The sequence below is a fragment of the Macrobrachium rosenbergii genome, chromosome 55, assembly GCF_040412425.1.
Source record: "Macrobrachium rosenbergii isolate ZJJX-2024 chromosome 55, ASM4041242v1, whole genome shotgun sequence".
NCBI classification, from domain to species: Eukaryota; Metazoa; Arthropoda; class Malacostraca; order Decapoda; family Palaemonidae; genus Macrobrachium; species Macrobrachium rosenbergii.
In genome coordinates this window covers 44,066,318-44,087,767 of record NC_089795.1, presented here as the reverse complement: position 1 = coordinate 44,087,767, position 21,450 = coordinate 44,066,318, and the positions used below count along the sequence as shown (strand labels likewise).

At 35.1% G+C, this 21,450-nt stretch overlaps 1 protein-coding gene across 4 annotated transcripts in view; it reads right to left on the bottom strand.

Annotated features, from left to right (window-relative positions):
• Window positions 1–11,917, bottom strand: part of LOC136835200 (protein turtle homolog B-like) — a 102,049-nt gene extending 90,132 nt beyond the window's left edge. For 3 of the 4 annotated variants that reach the window (XM_067098425.1, XM_067098426.1, XM_067098427.1), the window contains exon 1: window positions 10,359–11,917. In XM_067098425.1, the coding sequence (XP_066954526.1) occupies window positions 10,359–10,479 (121 nt within the window). In that variant the 5' untranslated portion in view covers window positions 10,480–11,917. The remainder of the gene's footprint in view (window positions 1–10,358) is intronic. The other variant, XM_067098428.1, reaches the window with a different exon arrangement.
• Window positions 11,918–21,450: the final 9,533 nt, after the last annotated feature.

Here is a 21,450-nt window from a genome sequence, read left to right as displayed (position 1 = left end):
TATATATATATATATATATATGTATGTATGTATATGTATATGTATATATACATACAGTATATATATATACATATACATATATATGTGTGTCAGTGTGTGTGTATGTGTATACACGACAATGTATGGTCCTGGTCAAAATATTCTGCCATGCACACATTCATTATTCTGTACACTTTTATTATATACATATATAAACATACACACACATATACACATGTATATATATATACACACACACACACATATATATATATATATATATATATATATATATATATATATATATATATATATATATATTATACCGTTGTCGTTTTATTGATAGACGAGTTCGTTTTGTATTTGTTAATTTGCTTCTTTATTGTGATTATTAGTTCAGTTAACTAACCTCCTGGCTATTGATTTATTATTTAGCAATTAATTCTATTAATAAATTCATTATTTTTATACCGTCATCCATTCATTTATCATTTACATGTGCCAGTGACCATCGATCTTGGAACTGTATTTTTTGGAACTGCATTTTTGCAACTGCATATTTTGGAACTCATTTTTTGGAACTGCATTTTTTGTAACTGCGTTTTTTGCAACAGCATTTTAGAACTGCATACTTTGCAACTTCAGTGTTTGGAACTGCTTTTTTTGGAACTGCATTTTTTGCCACTATATTTTTCAACTGCATTTTTGCCACTATATTTTTCAGCTGCATTTTTTGCAACTGCTTTTTTTCAACTGTATTTTTGTGTATCATTCATGTGATCATTTTGACAAAAGGAAAAAGCTAACTGTTATTCCCGTAGCCATCGAAATGAATACAAAACAAACAAGAGGCAACAAACAAAAGGAATATGCCCGTGCTCTTATTTCGAATTAAAACCATGACGTCTCTTACCTCCCACCACAACTTACTCGCAGTGGCTCTGAGGGTAATCAAAATTATAAATACACCAAGACGACAGTAATGTGGGTAATGTCACCAGCAAATTACGAGGGATGGGTCCCCAGCCATTGGCAGGCCGTGTGAAAATAGGTCAGTGGGTACAGACATAGGTCACTGGATTTAGGGACAGGTCACAGAGATTAGAAGTATGCCACGAGGTCATTGTATGTAGAAAGTCACTGGATTTAGCTGTAGGTCATCATGTTCAAAATTAGGTCACTTAGAGATGAACTAGGTTATTAGGTTTTAGAAACGGATCATTCCTCAGGGGATTATATAGGATCATATGGTTTCGACGTAGATCAAGTGATTTAAAAGTAAGTCATTGGGTTTAGAAGTAGCATGTTAATTTTGTATGTAGTCACTGGTCTTAGAAATAAAAATTAGGTCGGTGACATCAGGATCAGGTCACTGGGTATGCAAGCAGGTCATTTGGTCCTTGAGAAGACTGACTCATTAATTCAATGCGAACTCGGCCCCCAGATGGCAGCCTAGAATTACGACGATCGCGAAAACAGAGAAGAAATTCAGAAAGCATTGTCAACGGGAAAAATTAATTCCCCTCAACATGGAAAGAACGGCATTAGCATTAAAAATGCAGCAAGGATTGTCATCAGGGGAAAAATTCCGTTCCCATTTCACGAAGGCGAGGCATGAGCATTAATTGAAAGTACGCGATGTACGCGCCAAGCCAGGCTGTTTTACGCTAAGTATACACAGCGGGATTGCAATAAAAAGTCATGACATGATCTCCAATGACCGAAACATACTGAATGATTTCCACATCATTTGTTTCCATCAACGTTTTCATTTTCATGCAGAATGTTACGTAGGCACAGCGGCCATTTAGTTTAGATCCAGTCGAACTTACAAAAATTCAGCAGCAAATTTGTAAAATATATAAATTTCAGAGAGAATCGTTTAAACACAGAGACTCTTCCTTTTAATTTAATATTTTACCATACTTTGACCAGGTGGAACTTTAATCCCTCTCTCTCTCTCTCTCTCTCTCTCTCTCTCTCTCTCTCTCTCTCTCTCTCTCTCTCTCTTCTAAATTTGTATTCACTTATCATAGCAAAATGACGCTAAGAATGCCCTAACTATCGTGACATGAAAATAGATTTGCTAACGACTATGTTATGCAAATTTCCTTACTTTTAGTGCGTACGCAGAATCATTCGAGAATCACACAGACCAAGAAAATAAAAAGAGAAAAAAAACAAGCTGGGTTTAGAAGTAGGTCATCCGGCGTAAAAGTAGTTAATTGCCTCTAGAACCATTTAATAGGGCTTATGTAGGCCGTTGGGTTCAATTATATATCTCTTTTTTGTTGCTTCGGAAATCAGTTCAGTTGTGAGGTTAAATAAAAAAAAGTAAAAAATGCGCCGAAGTTTCTTCGGCGCAATCGAGTTTTCTGTACAGCCACGGTCCATGAAACTCTCAGCTGCGGCCCATGAGACTTTCAGCCGCGGCCCGGTGGTGGCATGTGTTGTTGGTACCTATAGCGGTGCCAGACGCACGATCATGGCTAAATCTAACCTTAAATAAAAAAAAAACTACTGAGGCTAGAGGGCTGCAATTTGGTATGTTCGATGATTAGCGGGTGGATGATCAACATACCAATTTGCAGCCCTCTAGCCTCAGTGGTTTTTAAGATCTGAGGGCGGACAGAAAAAAGCGCGGACGGGCAGACAAAGCCGGCACAATAGTTTTCTTTCACAGAAAACTAGAAGTGGAATTTAACACACGATGTGTGTGTATGAATCATTATTAATGTATTGGGCGCCTTCTTTTTAAGGTATACAAAAGCATACGTTTTGTACACTAAAAGTGTTGAAAATTATGTCAAGACGGTAACAGAAAAACGAAAGTGTTGATAATAATAGGTAATCCCTGACTAATGCGGTAACTGAAAAATAAGTGTTGATAATCATAGGTAATCCCTGAGTAATACGGTAACTACAAAATAAAAGTGTTGATATTTATAGGTAATCCACGAGTAATATAGTAACTGCAAAATGACACAGAGTTCAGAGAGAATTCCCAACAGAATGCAATTGCAGTGACAAGGAGAGAGAATATTATTAGTATCAGAAAACTCTGCAAACATTTCACAAAAGAATACTAAAATTGCAGTGGTATGGAAATGTGGTCATCGGTGTTATTGGAAAGTATGCATTATATATTCAAAACAGAACGCATAAGGGAAGCAGGACTGAATGTCATAAGAGATACACATCGATAATAGAAAAATAAAACAATTTTATATTTTCCTTTTCTTAAAGTGAGACTGAAATGAGCCATGAGAAAATTCAAGATAAAGATTAAAGTAAAATTACATTACGAATTCTCTTTTTTATTATCTTTATGCTTTTGAAAGTTACAAAACTCAGCTGCAGGCATTGTGAAACAAAGAGTTTCCAAGGGAAGAGTCCAAATATTGAACGAGTGTCCCATTCAGTTTCTCTGACCATGAAAATGCAGATTTCATGGAAATCTCTCTCTCTCTCTCTCTCTCTCTCTCTCTCTCTCTCTCTCTCTCTCTCTCTCTCTCTCTCTCTCTCTTATTTAAGGCAAAGGAATAGGTAAAGTTAGAATTTAACTTCTGTAGGATGAGAATGGGCTTGTTAACAATAACGTCTAAATAGCCAATCATTCGATTGGCAAATATGTTATTATTATTATTATTATTATTATTATTATTATTATTATTATTATTATTATTATTATTATTATTATTATTATAGAACAAACCAAATAACTCTGAACTTGAATTGAAAGCCTCCAAAGATTAGATAGCTCACATATGAAAACAAAATTTTAAAAATACAAAATAAAACCAAGAAAATTAAATAAAAATGAAAATCAGTTGTTTTCCACCCACCGCCCCCCCCAAAGCAGAGGCAAAATACAAACATTCGGGGAACACTTTCCAAAATCTTGTTACTCGCAGTATGAAAGGATAGGGAGACGAATGCAAATGTGATTAAATTTTGACGGTGACGCGGCTGCTGAAAGTATCACGGAGAGAGAGGGATAAATATTACCTCCTTGGGATAAGGGAGATACAGAGTAAGAGAGACTAGTTACTTAGGTTTATTGTTTACATGAAAAAGAGACAGACAGAGAGATGTAGCACTATTGTATTTGGCTTCGTTACCTTAATATTTGCAAGAGAGAGAGAGATAAATATTACACTCTTGGGATGAGGGAGAGATGCAGCATAGGAGAGTGTAGTACCTATGCTTACTGTTTACATGAAATAGAGACAGACAGATAGAGAAAGATATAACACTATCTTATATAACACTATCTTATTTGGCTTCGTAATTTAGTATTCACACAAGAGAGAGAGAGAGAGAGAAAGTAGGGGATTATTCGACTTTCGTTTTTCTCGCTTTAAAGACAGAGAAAGAGAAAGAGAGAGAGAGATAAGAAATGTGTCTATTTTTGCCTGTGTCCTTTACTACTTATTCTTTTAACTGCCATGTGTTTCTCATTTTCCTTGCTTTTGCTCCTATCCAGTAAACTGATTCTGAAATTGGCCATTCCACAATTCAGTTTTAGCAACATTATCTCTTTTTTTATTCAATTTACATCAAAGAAATGGATCCGTGGAAGAAAAACTGTATCAGTTATAAAAAAAAACTCCCATGGCATCATTGCCTCTCATACACGTTTGAGTTTTTTATGACCTGCCAAAAACGTTTTAAGCCATTGATATATTTCTTTAATTTTTCATGCCGCTCGAAGAGTGGAATGGGTTTTTTTTTAATAGTCTCAATGAGAGAGTCCCTTTAATGTCCATATCAGGTAGTCGAAAAAAAAAAGTGTTGTACCATTGTATGTAGCACAGCACATCAGTCAGTGGACTTTCGAAAGGTTGGTTATATCATGAGCTGAATGCTCCTAGAGAGAGAGAGAGAGAGAGGAGAGAGAGAGAGAGAGAGAGAGAGAGAGAGAGAGAGAGAGAGAGAGAGAGACCAGATTTGAAGACTCCTTTGTACAGCTGGGTTTTGCATATTTTAAGACTAGAGTGCAATGGGTCACAAACAAATGAATAAATAAACATACATTGATCTCATTCGCCTGTTTGAATTAAGAAAAATTTCTGCGATGATGATTACAATAAAATTTTGCCTCAGTAATTCCTGTTATGGACGACAGTTACAGTGGTTGATTGACTGACTGATTAGGGGGTTATCTGGCATCGTAACTGCCCTTGGAGTTACAGTCAAATAGTAAGGGAATAATCGGTTCAACAGAGTACTGAAAGAATGATCAGTTAAATAGAAAGAATAAAAACTTTTAAACTATATATATATATATATATATATATATATATATATATATATATATATATGTGTGTGTGTGTGTGTGTGTGTGTGTGTGTGTGTGTGTGTGTGTATGTGTGTGTGCAATCATGCGTTGGCAATCATGCATGCAAACATCATAAATATATATATATATATATATATATATATATATATATATATATATATATATACATACTATATATATATATATACTGTATATATATATATATATATATATATATAATATAAACACACACAACACACGCACACACACACACACACACACACACACACATATATATATATATATATATATATATATATATATATATATATATATATATGTGTGTATATTATATATGCTCTACGTGCGTGGTTCTGAGTGTATGGAGGAAGGACATGCATGCGTTTACATATGTGTATATACATACACATTCATACATGTATATATGTGTGTGTGTTTGTATATATATTTATGTATATATACACATGTATACGCATGCATGTTCTTCGTCCTTGCACTCAGAACCGCACAAGCATAACATCTGCATAAAACATTTTCAGGCTCAGAGAGTTTAAAGTATGCGCAAAACGACGAATATCTGCAAGAATACCAGCCCAGAAGAGAGAGAGAGAGAGAGAGAGAGAGAGAGAGAGAGAGAGAGAGAGAGAGAGGCGAGCGAGCGAGCGAGATAAAGAGAACACGGGACTCCCCCTCAAAACATGAGACCAAAATCAATGATGAACTCTCCCGAGGCACCCCAGCGCTGATGTATCAGCAAAAAAAAAAAAAGAAAAAAGCACAGGGAATATAGTTTAGACATTTATATTTTCTTTCCGTTGCCCTTATTGACAACCGATATGTCAAAATAAAAAAAAAATAGAAGATATTTTAAAAGTACGCTCTGTGAATCTTTGAAACTAAAATATCGTAATTTTAAGGAGTCCGTTTTCCTAACAGAATTTTTTGTGGGAAAATAGACTAAATGTAATCATCTAATTTCCTTTTCTTATATTTAACGCTACGGTTGGTAAGTTCGAGTCCTTTTGTCCACACCAGACTTTTCATTCTCTTTAACACCTCACCATTGTCTTAATGCGATAACATGTGTTGGCATAAGGCCGACCTATTCTGAACGGTATCCGGTAAATTTCTCGAAATCAATTGCTCGAAGTCGATTGCTCGAAAAATTATTACTCGAACTATCAACTGATCGAAAGATAGGCCGCTCGAAAAGCAGTCCTTCAAAAAAGAACACCCAAGATGAACAAGGTACATTACATAAAAAAAACTAATTTTTGTAAGTAAATAAAAACAATGAACTGGTTCAATAAATAATACCAACAATTAAAATTCATAATTTTATTACTTTACAATTTATGAAAAGTTTAAAAAGTTTTAGTAAGAAAAAAATCAAGTTAAAATGTAGGATTGCCAATATATGTTGGCTACTGTATTAGTATGAAATATTGTGCGCAAAACTTCTTAAATATCCTTCTACACTTCCTGTTTCGTCATATTCTGATACAATATCCTGTAATCGTTGTGCGCAGTCACGGTATTTTTTTCTGCTCCCAGCTGTACTCACACCTCCCACAAATTGTTCGATTCGTAACTCACGAAAACTTTGTTCTCTCTTTAAGACATCTATAAATTTCCAAATCGACGGATGACAATCGCTTTAGTTGAAGTTGGAAACTGTTGTGCCACCCCCGAAAAGCATTGTTTGTTTTCGGCATTCCTTCTTTGACGTGATCGAAACAGTTCCACATTGCATGTTGAAATTTAGGAGTACGTCTACGGTTGTGTCTATACGGCCGGCAAATCCACGTATCTTCAAAGTAATCCACTACTCCTTGAAGTTCGTCCGGAAAAATCTCATTTTCAGTTAAAGATTCAAATGTTGCCACAACATTGGGTATCGATATAAATGCCAGTGCAGATAAGAGACGAGCTTTAAGAGCAAATTCGTCATTGGTGTCATACATAACCTTTAGGCCACTTCCTTGAATTTTTCTATAAAGGCTTTGACAAAAATGAAAAAATACCCACGACATTTAGAAACTGGAATTTCTTGTTCTGTGGCCTTACCCATGGCCAGTTCAAAATCAGTCATTATTGTCTATGGCTGGAATATAGGGATTTTTTCTTTTAAAGTCATCAGGAACCTCCTGTAGGTGTCTTCAGTTTCGTTAGGTAACAGTGAATATACAAGGGGTATGATATTACCTGATTTCACACCAGGTATTGTATACAGTTGAGCAGAAATCGAGAGCACAGTTTTAAATGTTCAATCAGCATACCTGCGAGATTCTTTTGGGTTGCAAACATTAATATACGACCATTTGTGGGACCAGAGTCATAAATAAGGAATAAATCTCCTTTGCTGGTTTTTGTAAATTCTTCAGGGATATCAAGATCGAAGTAACTATTTGGCAAAGCATGTCCAACATTTTTTCTTGCGTACGGTTCTTTTCATATTTTCTACTGAAGGGAGCTTCACAGCTGCAGCACCACTTACTCCTATTGAGGCACACGATACAATACATTGTGTGTATCTCGACTATTCATCGCATGATCTTTCACTTTCTCCATTGCTTTGGCAGCTTCAGTGCCACGAGCGTTTCCTGCACGGTTGTGATTCCCACTGTGTTTCGTGATACTTTCATCAACAGTGATAACACGAGCACATTTTCTTTTTTTGGACATTTCACATTTCCAATATATCTTATTGTTCACTGCTTTGTCCTTAATATATAGGTAAACATCCAACCACAATTTATTTTTCCTTTTTCGCTCTCTATAAAGCTTATAACCATCTTGAGGGTTCAAGGTTTCCAGAATTAATGATATAATAAAAAAAATATAAATACAAAAATTTAAGTAAAAAAAAAAGTCATCAACGGTTAAGATAATGGTATTTAGCAGTGGTGCTTAGCTGTTAAATATTTATTAGTGATCGTTTAAAGAATAAATATTGGCTTTCGAGTAGTTTAAAGAATGAATATCTGCTTTCGAGCAGTCTGTCTTTCGGGTAGTTTAAAGAATGAATATCGGCTTTCGATCAGTTGTTAGTTCAAGAAATAATTTTTCGAGCAATTGACTTCGAGCAATTTATTTCGAGAAATGTACCTGGATTCATTCTGAATGAACCAGCCTACCTCATAATCAAATACTTAAAAATAGATTAATAAAAAGATGGCTTTTTTCAATTGTTAGAATTATAAGAATTATTTAGAAGTGTCTCCACTCATACATCCATCTAATTACGTATCTGTAATTAAAATATGCATACCAGTAAGCTAGTAAAATTAACATATCTCAGAATTCTCTTATCCAGGATCAAGAAAACAGAAATACTATCATATATTATGGGGTCTGCATTCACAACTAAGTAGTGTATGCTTTTGAGATAATTTTTACAGACTAGTAATCATAATTAACCGATAAACACCCCCCTCCCCACCAACAATACAAAAAAAGACAATTCTAAAAACGCTCTAACAAACGTGATCAAAGAGAAGAGGACATTTACGTTCCCGTTATTTTTCGCTTTGATCAATGATATTATTCGTCCGTCAATCACGCTGTAGTTTTTTTATCTTTTCTTTGATAAAGGAACTCGATATCCGATTATCTGGGACGCAAACACTCACGGATGAGTTCTTTTTGTTTACAGCAACTGGCTGCCGTGTGGAAAACGCGAGAATGATGTGTTTGGCAGGTTGAATGATGATCAAAAAAACTATTTCTCCAGTGTCATGAATATTACAGACTTTACGTCTACTTGAAATGATATGTGTCTTAAGTTTATCTTTATCTTTATAAACTCGGCTAACATTACTGATAATATTTCAATAACAACGACAGTAAACACAGTAATGTGAATAACACCAAATGAAAGAAAAAAACATTCTAGTGTTTTCGCTCTTTGTTGAAGAAAGGCAGCAGCAAAATCAAATTCCTGTAATAATTAGTTTTTTTTTCTTTATCACTACTAACTGCTTTTTTTACTTACTTTAAAGTGTAGGACGGAGGGTGATCTTCCTGCGTGCTACCTCTTATGATGATAACAGGATATATATATATATATATATATATATATATATATATATATATATATATATATATATATATATATATATATGTATATATATATATTATATGTGTGTGTGTGTGTATGTATGTATATGTATACAGTATATATATACTGTATACATATACAGTATATATATATATATATATATATATATATATATATATATATATATATATATATATATATATATATATATATATATGGTATACCACCGGAATCAGTGAAACGGAATTATGGATAACCTCTCACGGTTGGTAGTAATATGATGAATCTACATAACAACAAAAAGTACTGTAGAGAGCAGAAAAGTTGAGAGAAAATGTGAATAAATAAAGATCTTAAGTGATGATAAAAGTCCAAACTAATTCTAAAACGACTGAAAATAAGAAGAGAGAAATTGACAGACGTACATAAATGTAGCGTACACACACCACACACACAATCGCGCGCACCATGTTTCACACACACACACACACACACACACACACACACACACACACACATATATATATATATATATATATATATATATATATATATATATATATATAATATATATATATATATATATAAAGAGTGCCTATATAAGATATGTATATATATAAATATATACTGTACTGTATATATATATATACATATATATATATATATATATATATATATATATATATGTGTGTGTGTATGTATGTATGTATGTATGTATATATACATATTGGAAACCTCTGAATGTAGCTAAGGGACAAGTTTCAAATTTCAAAGCAATCCTCAAATAACTGCTGAAAAAAAAAACACACACAACCGGAGAAGAGTCAGTTAAAAAAATAAACATTCGATCGGAACGTATTTGTAGTAGTGTCGATATGCACTTTGAAGTGAGTGATCATGAAAAACAAATATTGCAAAACAGGTTCTGATAAATAACAAATGGCGCTTGATGACAGGAAAGAAATACGTAAATGTAAAATTTTCCTTAACGGATCGACATTCATTTGGGATACTCACTTATGTAGTCATCCTGACCAGGATACCTCGACAGGATATCACTAGCCATCGACTTGGGATATCCTGCTACTCCTCTCCACCATGCGCTCACCATCGCCAGCACTGGTAATAAATTCACCATCACTGTCAACAAAGACGACAGAAGAAGCGTTCCGGGCTTATGAAGCGAGGACCTCCAGCGGTCAAAATGATAGCAAGTGGGACTACCCCATTTTTCCTGCCTTCACTAGTTTCCTCTCTTTCCTTCCTTCCTTCCCCTCACTCCACTCACTCACTCAGCTGGGCACTGGTTCGATTCTATCCCACCTAACCTCGGGAGCTCCATCGTTTGTGTTGGAAAGTTGCTACAAGATAAGGAGGTTGGGTTCTGTCTTGACAAACGGGAAATATTATTCGAATAGTAATGCCATAGATTATTGTTTTAGTAAGTATGTCCGTGCATTTTGAGCAATGATGAATGATTAATTCGCAGTGTGTATCACAACTGTAGAGGACTTTTTAATTTTTCATTGATTTATCGTATTTAATCACGTACTTTTTCATAAAAGCAAATCCATGATATCACTTATAACATTTTTTTTGTCTATTTGTTTGTTAATTTGTATATGTTTGTTTCTTTTCCTGCAAACACATTTTCATCACGCTGAAATTTTCTTTATCGATGAATATGGTCTTTTTTCTGTTTCAAAACACAATCCATATAGAAGGAAATATTTCATGAAATGAACTCTGTATTGATTATCGCCCTTCAGTGTTTAAGTTATTACAGTTTAAAATTTGATTTTGAAATTATACACGAGGACATGCCAAAATAGATTTTTATCACAATCATCCTCACTGCAGAATACGATTATTCCTATCATCCCAAAATCTACATTCTCGAGTTCTTATTCATAATTCTTTGATTTGAACAATCCTTTAATATTAACTGTAACTGAAGACGAGGCACTTGTATCAAATTCTTAATCACAAGTTTAACTTTAGATTTTCTTGAATGGACACGTTGTGGTCTTTTTTTATAAGATTAGCCTTGTTTTATAGTCTAAATTCGTCCCTACTTACAGTTTAGTAGCGAGAGAGCTGTATTGAGCCTAATGAATATATATATACTGTGGACCGTATCACATCACAGGAATAAATATAAGTATTGATTCACAGGATCTTTCTCTGTCACAGTTTAGAAACTGTATCGTTTATATTTCCCTATTTCCTTTTTCCTTTCTCTGTTTATTCCTTCGCACTGGATGTACAGTCCCTCTTCCTCTGACAATCTTCTTTAAGGTCTCGCTGCGACTACACCTAAAAGAATATGTGTATATTTGCAAACCGAACCAATTCGATTCTAGCTCACGCACCGTACCTACTGGAAACAGAGACAGTGGGGCTCTCTCTCTCTCTCTCTCTCTCTATCTATCTATCTCTCTCTCCCTCTCGCACCATGAAGAAAGAGCGAGCAGCAGCGGCCTCAATTCCGAAATAACATCCTTGAGCGACTAGCAAAATCCAGTCGTTCCCAGGAGCCGAACACCCTCACTCCTGACAACGTCCAGGAGAGCACTGCCTGCGGATTCCAGGCCGGGGTTCCAGGCTTCGTCGGGGGACCGTCACGACGTTTGCGTGGAGGAAGCCTCGCCAGAGCCCATGGTGGTGGTGGAGTCTCTCTCGGTCCACAAGGGTAATTCTATGTCATTACCATCGACTGTGTCGTGAGGCATTATTTTCGGTCGTATTACTACTCTTATTACTATCATTATTATTATCACTATATCTTTATCATTGTCGTTACTGTGACGAACCTTGGTATGTAGGTAATTTGGTTTATGGAGATTTTTTTCTCAATTCATTGACCTTGGCCTATTTTACAGTGCCACCGGATAATATACAGGGCAAAATCTCTGCTCATTTTTTTCTTTATGTCTTAGGAACTCTGATAATTAGAGGCCTCTGGTCTTCATGATTTGATGCTATTTTACGAAGTTACCTTGAGAATGGAAGATTATTTGTCCTAGATATTTTGACTTTGACCTACTCTCAAGGGTCAAAAGTTGATTTAAAGGTTAATATTTTATCTATCTATGTTTCAGATGAAATTTTGTCGGTAGATATCTTGCTAAATGGCAACTAATTTCCCCCAGATTTATTTTTTTTTATTTTCTAACAGCCTTTTATCAAATTGCCCTGTTTCAATTTTAAGGCAAATTTTCATGTGATTTTGATGGAACTTTGTAAATCGATACGTTGAGGGCTGGTGATTTTACCGAAAATTTTTTGCCTCGGAGACCAAAATTTTAGTATTTTTACTTGTGATCTCAGATACGTTGAAAATCAAAGGTCTTTGACCTTCAGATTCTTTGTCGTGACACAGTAATCAGGTACTGATAGTAAACCTGTAATCAGGTTCTGATAGTAAAACTATAATTAGGTATTGCTTTTGAATCTGTAATCAGGTTCTGATCGTCAAATCATCATAGGGTTCTGATAGCAAAACTGTAACCAGGCTCTGATAGTGAAATCGTTATCAGGTTCTGACAGTGAAACTGTAATCAGGTTCTGATAGTAAAACTATAATCAGGTTCTGCTTTTAAATCTGTTATCAGGTTCTGATAGTGAAATCGCCATGGGGTTCTAATACTAAAAGTGTAATCAGGTTCTGATAGTAAAACTATCATCAGGTTCCGCTTTTAAATCTGTAAATTGATAGTGAAATCGTCATAGGGTTCTGATAGCAAAACTGTAATCAGGCTCTGATAGTGAAATCGTCATAACGTTCTGATAGTAAAAGTGTAATCAGGTTCTGAAAGTGAAATCGCCATAGGGTTCTAATATTAAGACTATTATCAGGTTGTGATAGTAAAATTATAATCAGGTTCAGCTTTTAAATCTGTAAACTGGTTCTGGTAGTGAAATCGTCATAGGGTTCTAATAGTAAAACTGTAATCATGTTCTGATAGTGAAATCGCCGTAGTGTTCTGATAGTAAAATTATAACCAGGTTCTGATGGTAAAACTATAATCAGATTCTGCTTTTAAATCTGTAAACTGGTTCTGATAGTGAAATCGCCATAGGGTTCCGATAGTAAAAATTGTAATCAGGTTCTGATAGTGAAATCGTCATAGTGTTCTAATAGTAAAACTGTAATCAGGTTCTGATAGTCAAACTACAATCATGCTCTGCTTTTAAATCTGTAAACTGGTTCTGATGGTGAAATCGCCATAGGGTTCTGATAGAAACTGCAGCGAGGTTCTGATAGTGAAATCGTCATAGTGTTCTGATAGTAAAACTAATCAGGTTCTGATAGTGAAACTGTCATAGGGTTCTGATAGTAAAACTGCAATCAGGTTCTGTAGTGGAATCGTCATAGGGTTCTGAAAGTGAAACTATTATCAGGTTCCGATAATAAAACTATAATCAGGTTCTGCCTTTAAATCTGTAAACTGGCTCTGATAGTGAAATCGTCATAGGGTTCTGACAGTAAAACTGTAATCAGGTTGTGCTTTTAAATCTGTAATCAGGTTCTGATAGTGAAATCGTCATAGGGTTCTGACAGTAAAACTATAATCAGGTTCTGCTTTTAAATCTGTAATCAGGTTCTGATAGTGAAATCGTCATAGGGTTCTGATAGTAAAAGTGTAATCAGTATTCTGACAATAAAACTGTAACATTTTAAAGGTTGGGTACCTCCATCCCTTCCACTTTGCTGAAACCCCTTCACTCACTAACTCCTTCAAAAAATTATAACATTAAAGTCATTTACCTTACACATTATCATTTTGATAAACCAAATGTCTGATATGTTCTAATGCCAAAAAGGTTTAGGAATATGCTACCACAATTAAATTTAAGTGAATTTGTATGAAGTGATGTCCGTGTCAAATTACCTTCGACAACGAGGCTATGTGTTTGGTTCAATTTGTCTGCTGTTTAACATAGCAAGAAAAAAAGAATGTATCTTGACAACCAGCCAGATTACACAAAAGGTTATAAGTGGATTTTTACAAATAACAGGATTACGCACGCAGTTATGGGTGGATTGATACAACTTAATGTATTTTGTGAGGAGTCATGGGTGGATTTTTACAAACAACAGGATTACCCAAGAAGTTGTGGGTGGATTTATACAATTTAATGTATTTCGTGAGGAGTTATGGGTGGATTTTTACAAACAACAGGATTGCACAAGAAGTTATGGGTGGATTTTTACAACCAACGGGATTATGCAAGACGTTATACGTAGATTTTTACAACCAACAGGATTACGCACGAAGTTGTGTGTATTGTTACCTATGTGATAATGCGAAAAGTTAGGGGTGGGTTTTTATAACAAATGGGATTACAAAAGAAATTTTGGGTGGATTTTTACAACCAGCAGGATTACTCAAGAAGTTATGGGTGGATTCTTACAACCAACAGGATCACGAAAAAGGTTATGAGGGTATATATACGGAAACTTTGCCGGAGGTAGACCTCGTGACTGGTAACTGGTGATTATATCCTGCTAGAGATCGAGATCTGGATAGGAGACCTTTTTTTTCGGTGTAGGGGAAGGTTGTCGGTTTTAAAATGGATGCTGTGTCTCCAAACAATCTTCTCATTTTAGTGAGCTCCCACAGAGCAAAATGCCCAATGCCCATATCTGATATCTGAAAAACAAGAGAACGGAAAAGCCGGATATATGTATATCATCACTGAACGGCGATTTATAATGAAATAAAAAAAAAGACATGGAAAGTGTGTTGCGTGCATAAATCAAGGTAGTGAACTTCAGTTATATGGTAAAAGACAGTGAGACACAACCAGTTAACAAAACGTCACCGAGAGGAGATGTAAGAGTAGCAAAAAAGTAAATCTTAAACATAAAAAATTATATCTGTTAGACTCTCTTGTTTCCGTCTATTCATCAAGAGATAATCTTTTCTTGATAAATTTTCCTTTGCGTTTCTGTTCCCTGGGACTTGAACAGTTAAAGCCAATGATTATAAAAATATGCAATTACTGCTGAAATTGACAACAGGCCTTAACTATTTGGTGCCAGCACTCTAAGTGAGTGAACATTGATATTAGATCTCAAAAGCAAAAAATTATAATAATGATAAAAAAAAACTGTCTGTACTTAAGAGCAACCTTAAGGAAACATAACCATTCAAAATAAAGCACTGTTAATAAAAGTACCCTTGTGGTTGGTTACCCGCGAATCGCTTGCGAGAGGTTTTAAACCCGACATCAAAAGGTTCTCAAGGGGTTATTAAGAGCCTTTGATCTTGGGATGAGCCAAGGTCAATTGCAGTGATCGAGACTTACGATAACATGAGGTATTTTCAGGTCATCATGAAATTCAAGTCATTTCTCTCTCTCTCTCTCTCTCTCTCTCTCTCTCTCTCTCTCCTCTCTCTCTCTCTCTCTCTCTCTCTCTCTCTCTCTTTCATTTAAGATTATGAAGGGTATGGAACGTAGCAAGGTGAGGCAATGGATATTTATAACGATGTTGGAAGAATGGAAGCGGCTGGGTCGTATAGGTATTTGAGAGCTGATGTAGTGGATGGTGGTGGGATGAGAAAGTAGAAGAGGATGCGTTCTGAAGATTAGGATGAGACTTGGAATGTCTGTTGCACCCAAGGTATGATTGTTTAAAGGGATTGCTGAGCCAAATCTCCTACTGTATATGGATGCTAAGTGTGGATATTGAATGCAAATTGTGGCGATGCACACAATTGGTTAAAGGTGTTAGAGAAAGTAAAAGGGTAGATCATACTGTTTTGGGTGGTTTGATCAAGTAGAAAGAATGAAAGACAACACGTTAGTGAAAAGTCCATAGTTTGGAAGTACTCGGGGGGAGGAGAGGTAGATTTAGAAAGTGCTCAATAGATGGTGTGAAAAAGATATTGGAAAGAAAGGGTCCTGATATCCAGAAAACATAAGCGTTTGCAAAACGGAAGTAAATTCTGCATAGTGTATAGGGGGATTCGACGCACTGCTGATGAGTCTTATGTTGGTGTATGAAACAGAAAATATGGAAGGTTTTTCACAGCTGATCATTCACAATTCAGCATTTAAAGTACATGTGAATTAGTGACCGTTGTGCTTTTTTTTTATTCTGGAGCCATCCTTTGTTAGAGAATATATATATATATATATATATATATATATATATATATATATATATATATTAATGCATGTATGTCTACAACTTAATCATTTGTATATACTGACTTTATTCCTATTCATATTGTTTTAACTTCATCCATCCATTAATCTACCTAGTGCAAGTCAAACATCTCGTACATAGAACTGAGGCCCTTCAACTTTGCACTAACTTCCAGTATCCGAAAACGATTAACTTGACTGACGAACAGTGCTTGCGTCACTGGAGAGTCATAAATGCATAATAACCCATTCAAGAAACTTTTTTATTGACACTGAAATACCTACCATGACCAGGTGAAGAATCACCCGCTATACACAGCATTGTGGATGGAAATGTAACTATTGATTACATGTTCGTTTTCCTCAGCCTTCAACTTCACTTGTGCTAGAAACCACATTTTTCAAGAAATGACATCTTACAAAAGATAACAGACGTACAAACGCGCGCGCACACACACACACGTTTCTATATGAAAAGCTTCGTTATACTTTATCTCTTCAAAAGTTAACTAATTTTGAAAAATTTTGTCGGTTTTCACTAACTTCAGGAAACCTTCACAGCGTCGACGTTAGAGGTGAACGGCCGGGATATGAGACCATAATGGAATTCGATTTGAGAGTGCACATATTGTCCTTTTTATACTACATATATATATATATATATATATATATATATATATATATATATATATATATATATATATATATATAGTATATATATGTGTGTGTGTGTGTGTATGTATATATATATATATATATATATATATATATATATATATATATATATATATATATATATTAGATTTCTGTTATTATTCATGTCTTTTTTTACTTATCTGTTTATATACGTTCTGTATTCAGGAATCGCAAAGATGATATATAAATCATGTTTACATTTATTTCTGTGAATTTTAAATTTACGTAGTTTTCGCCTCTTCGTTGCTCTTACTTTATAGCACGAGCTGATATTCCACACAGCCAGTTCGTTTTCACGCTTTATGAACGACATAAATCGAAGAAAAATTCAATTCAGTTTTGTGATTCTTGTAGCACCGGTCTACGATCCTCTTTTGTGTCGGAAGAATTGTCTTCTTCTTTTAGACTCTGATAGGAAGGAGTTTCTTGTCACTGCTTTGGGTGTTCAAAATACTTCAGTCCTTGTGTGAGAGATCAGCAATGTCTTACTGAGAAATCTGCTTCTATATAATAGGATAAATCATCAAAGTGATTTATGTTTCTTATGCTAAAATCATTTAACTGTAGTACACCCCTCAAAAAAAAGGGAGACCGTTATCAGATTTAAATCTATCTGTTTTTGGTACTCTGAAGCAATGAGAACCGTTAAGTGAAATAAAAGGATGCACTGCAAATTCTTAATAGGTGATGAGTAAAATGATGGTAGGTGTAAGGCAATGCATACAATGAGAACCTTTGTGATTGTAAAATGATAACCGGCATCTATTGGTCGTATATTTATCACATGTCCAATCAAGAAGGTATTAGGATACCTGTGTCACACTCCACAGGTAGACGGAGAAAAAGTTCAGTTGATAATCCCACACTCAGTGGCGTCGTTATGGGGTTGGAGGGGGGGGTGCCCGGGCCCCCCAATCAGATGCTTGGCCCCCCCACTGGCACCCCTAGTTGAAATTCCCCTTGTAGCTCAACTTTAACCCTTACAGTATTTGTTACATTTGCATATAGTAACAGTTGAAAATTAATTGAAAATTGAGCTCTATAATTTCAAATACAGGTTTACTAATACTATTATTTTCCTTCATTCACATGGATATATACATTCAAGAATAGTATGTTTTATTAATTACAGAATTGGTACATTAGTTTTGTGTAATTTTCTTGGGCCCCACCTAGGGCCCCCACTGATGGAATGCCAACTACGCCACTGCCCACATTGCGGTTTCACTGACAGTGAGCATGTTTGAAGAACGGTAAATTTTTACTTCAATATCACAACCACTCCCATGAGCGTCGTGTATAGTACTAGTTCCATAGGCATATATGCTAAAACATAAACAGAATACCGTGAATACCTCAGTCCAGCACACAAGCTCTAATAGTGAGCTGCGGTATTAAAGTAAATTAATACTTAAGGAACTTTCAGTAAGAAGGCCCCTGCATTGGTGAAAATTAACACCGATGATAAAAAGCTCTTTGTGCAGACATACGGCGAAGACTTTTCCAATGGCTTTTTAATCTCAGAAAGCGATCATGCGTTTGATGATGGGAAGACAATGAGAAGCAATGACAAAAAAATAAAAACTGCAATCTTCATCACTTTCAAGTACTCCCTAGATAAAGATTAGGGTAGAGCTAAGCAATAGCTGCGCATGGAATATTACTTTGGAAATTGATTTTTCTATAGTATTTTGGTTGCTTATCAACAATTTATCGTTATTTTTTGTCGGTCGATTGTAATTAACCTGAGAAGTTGTATGCTGGCCAACCTGGAATGCTGTCGCGCATGCACAGTGTTATAGGGGAGCTTTTGGTAAAAAGTTGAGTTTCCTTTACCGGGGGTCGGGGCGCTCCGCCCCCGACAAAGTAACACGGCCTGCTAGGTTAGGTTAGGTCAGGGTACGTTAGGTTAGTGTAATTTCTTTTATAATAGGTTTCCTTAGCCAATCCCTTCTTAAACATATGGCTCCCTAATGACTTGCGCATGCGCGGAACTATTCCACAACAACATGGCAGTCTTGTCTTTCTCCCAACGTTTTCCCCCACCCAAAACCCCTCGTTCCCGAAGGTTTCCCAGCCATGCTGGGTAGATATGATGTTAATAATAACTGACTGACAATAATCACCACCAACTCCTTCATCAGCAACACTAAAAGTATAGAAAAAAAAATTCCAAGGTAATAGTCCGTGCGGAGCTGTTGCTTAGATTTACCAAGAGTAGAAAATAATCTCCGTAGCAAAACAAAGGAGAAAAACAAAGCAGTGATGTATTTTATAACATTAAAAGAGATGCGAGAGATAAATATAGTTTATATTTGTTTCTGATCAAAAAATAATAAAAGAAAATGAATCTTGCAAAGAAAACGATTTTTATGGTAGACTTGCTCAAGTATCACATGGTCGTAAGGCATAAGAAAGGAAGAGGTGTTGTATGCTATAAGGAATCCACGTTTCTTATCATAATTAGTCTAGTATTCAGAGCAATTTTGATACCATGATTTAATTCATGGTCTGCTGACACCGAAAGCATAAAAATTATTGGTATAACAAAAGACATGAAAGATAAGATGCTCTGGCTAAAATCTAGCGTAAACAAACACAGAAATAGTCTTCTACTTATAGGCCTATGAAAAAAGTATAGACCAATTTCAGAACCATAAGAAAATAAGATAATAAATAAAATTCAGCTTTTATCGTTAGGGTTAGGTTAAATTCCGAAAAAAGTAATAGGAAACGATGAGCAGGAGACGATGTAAGACTCTTACGTGCAATAAATAAAAGGCGGTTTAGAAATTTTTTTACTGCTTTGTTCAGCTGATAATAAGAGATAAAATTATTATTGTTATTGCGAAGACAATGAATTATTCATAGTAAACTAATTTTTTACCATATAATGTTTGTAAAGAAGCAGTTCTCGAACGAAAAAAAAAATAAAGGAAAGGACTTTGGAGCAGGAGAAGATCGGAGATAGAATGAGCACAAAAGAAAATTGGAACGTGACGCGGGGCCATTACAAAGGCTAATCCCTGCAACAATAACTACCATTTCTTGTTGCGCTACGACTGCAGTATTTCAAAGAAAAATTTGGTAAAAACTTTTTATATGTAACATATGGTATGAACACACAGCAGGAAAAGAATTTTAAAAATGCATCATTACATACACCTTAAGCTAAGACCGACTCAGTTAAGAGCTTACACATCGAAAATCTGTTATGATAGGGGCTGAAATTTAGCACTGGAATGATGTTCTCGATAGTGCACCTATGCTTGAGTTTGGCGAAAATAATGGCTGCTAGATCATTTTAATAAATAATATAATAAGTAACTTTACAACGAAAGGTTCAAATTTTAATGTCTATCCCCTAGATGTATATTTTGTGCAATTTAATAACAATCGTTTCCACGTGCTTTCTTGTCTGTGCAGTTCTGTTGATTAATCACACTTCTAGCTAAAGTACGTGGTAACTGAAAGTTCTTTATCATTCGCTTACAGCACTACAGTGTGCTTATTTTTTCATTATTGAAAATGCAGATACAATATAGGGTCTGTTTATTTCGCATTTTCAGAAAACACATAAAATCCGTCGAATGCAGAATACATTTCTCACATCATTGGTTAACAATGTCACTCAACAAGCTGCAAACTCCAAGCGTTCTGAAAATTACCCCACCCTCCCCAGACTTGTATGCTAAGCATAAAATAAAATACTTCAGAAAGACCAGTGGGGAAATCCTGAAATTCGTCCCCCATCTTCAGGGAATAAAACAACCTCATCCATTCCACGTATTTTGGAACTATGAACGTGAAAACCAGTCAGGGCTTAAAATCAAGCAAATAACATTCTCTGAAGAGACAAAAATCAGTTAACAAACAAAGGTGCATTTCAACATTTCCACTGAAGGCCATATTAAGGCATTTGATCAGACTGCAGAAAAATTAATTAACAATACTTAAGTGACTCGCCGCATGTGCTGCTGCAAGTCATATTTGTTGTATTGATTTTTGCCAAGAAATTACACACTTCCTGTACATATGTTACAGAATTATTATACGTCTTTTTTTTGAGGGAAGAACTGACTCATTTAGAGTAAGAAGGAAGATTTTATAACAGGAATTTAATATTCTACTAAAACTTTGATTCTTTTAGTCACTCATTCAAAATGGAAGCTACACACAAATAATATATATATATATATATATATATATATATATATATATATATATATATATATATATATATATATATATATAT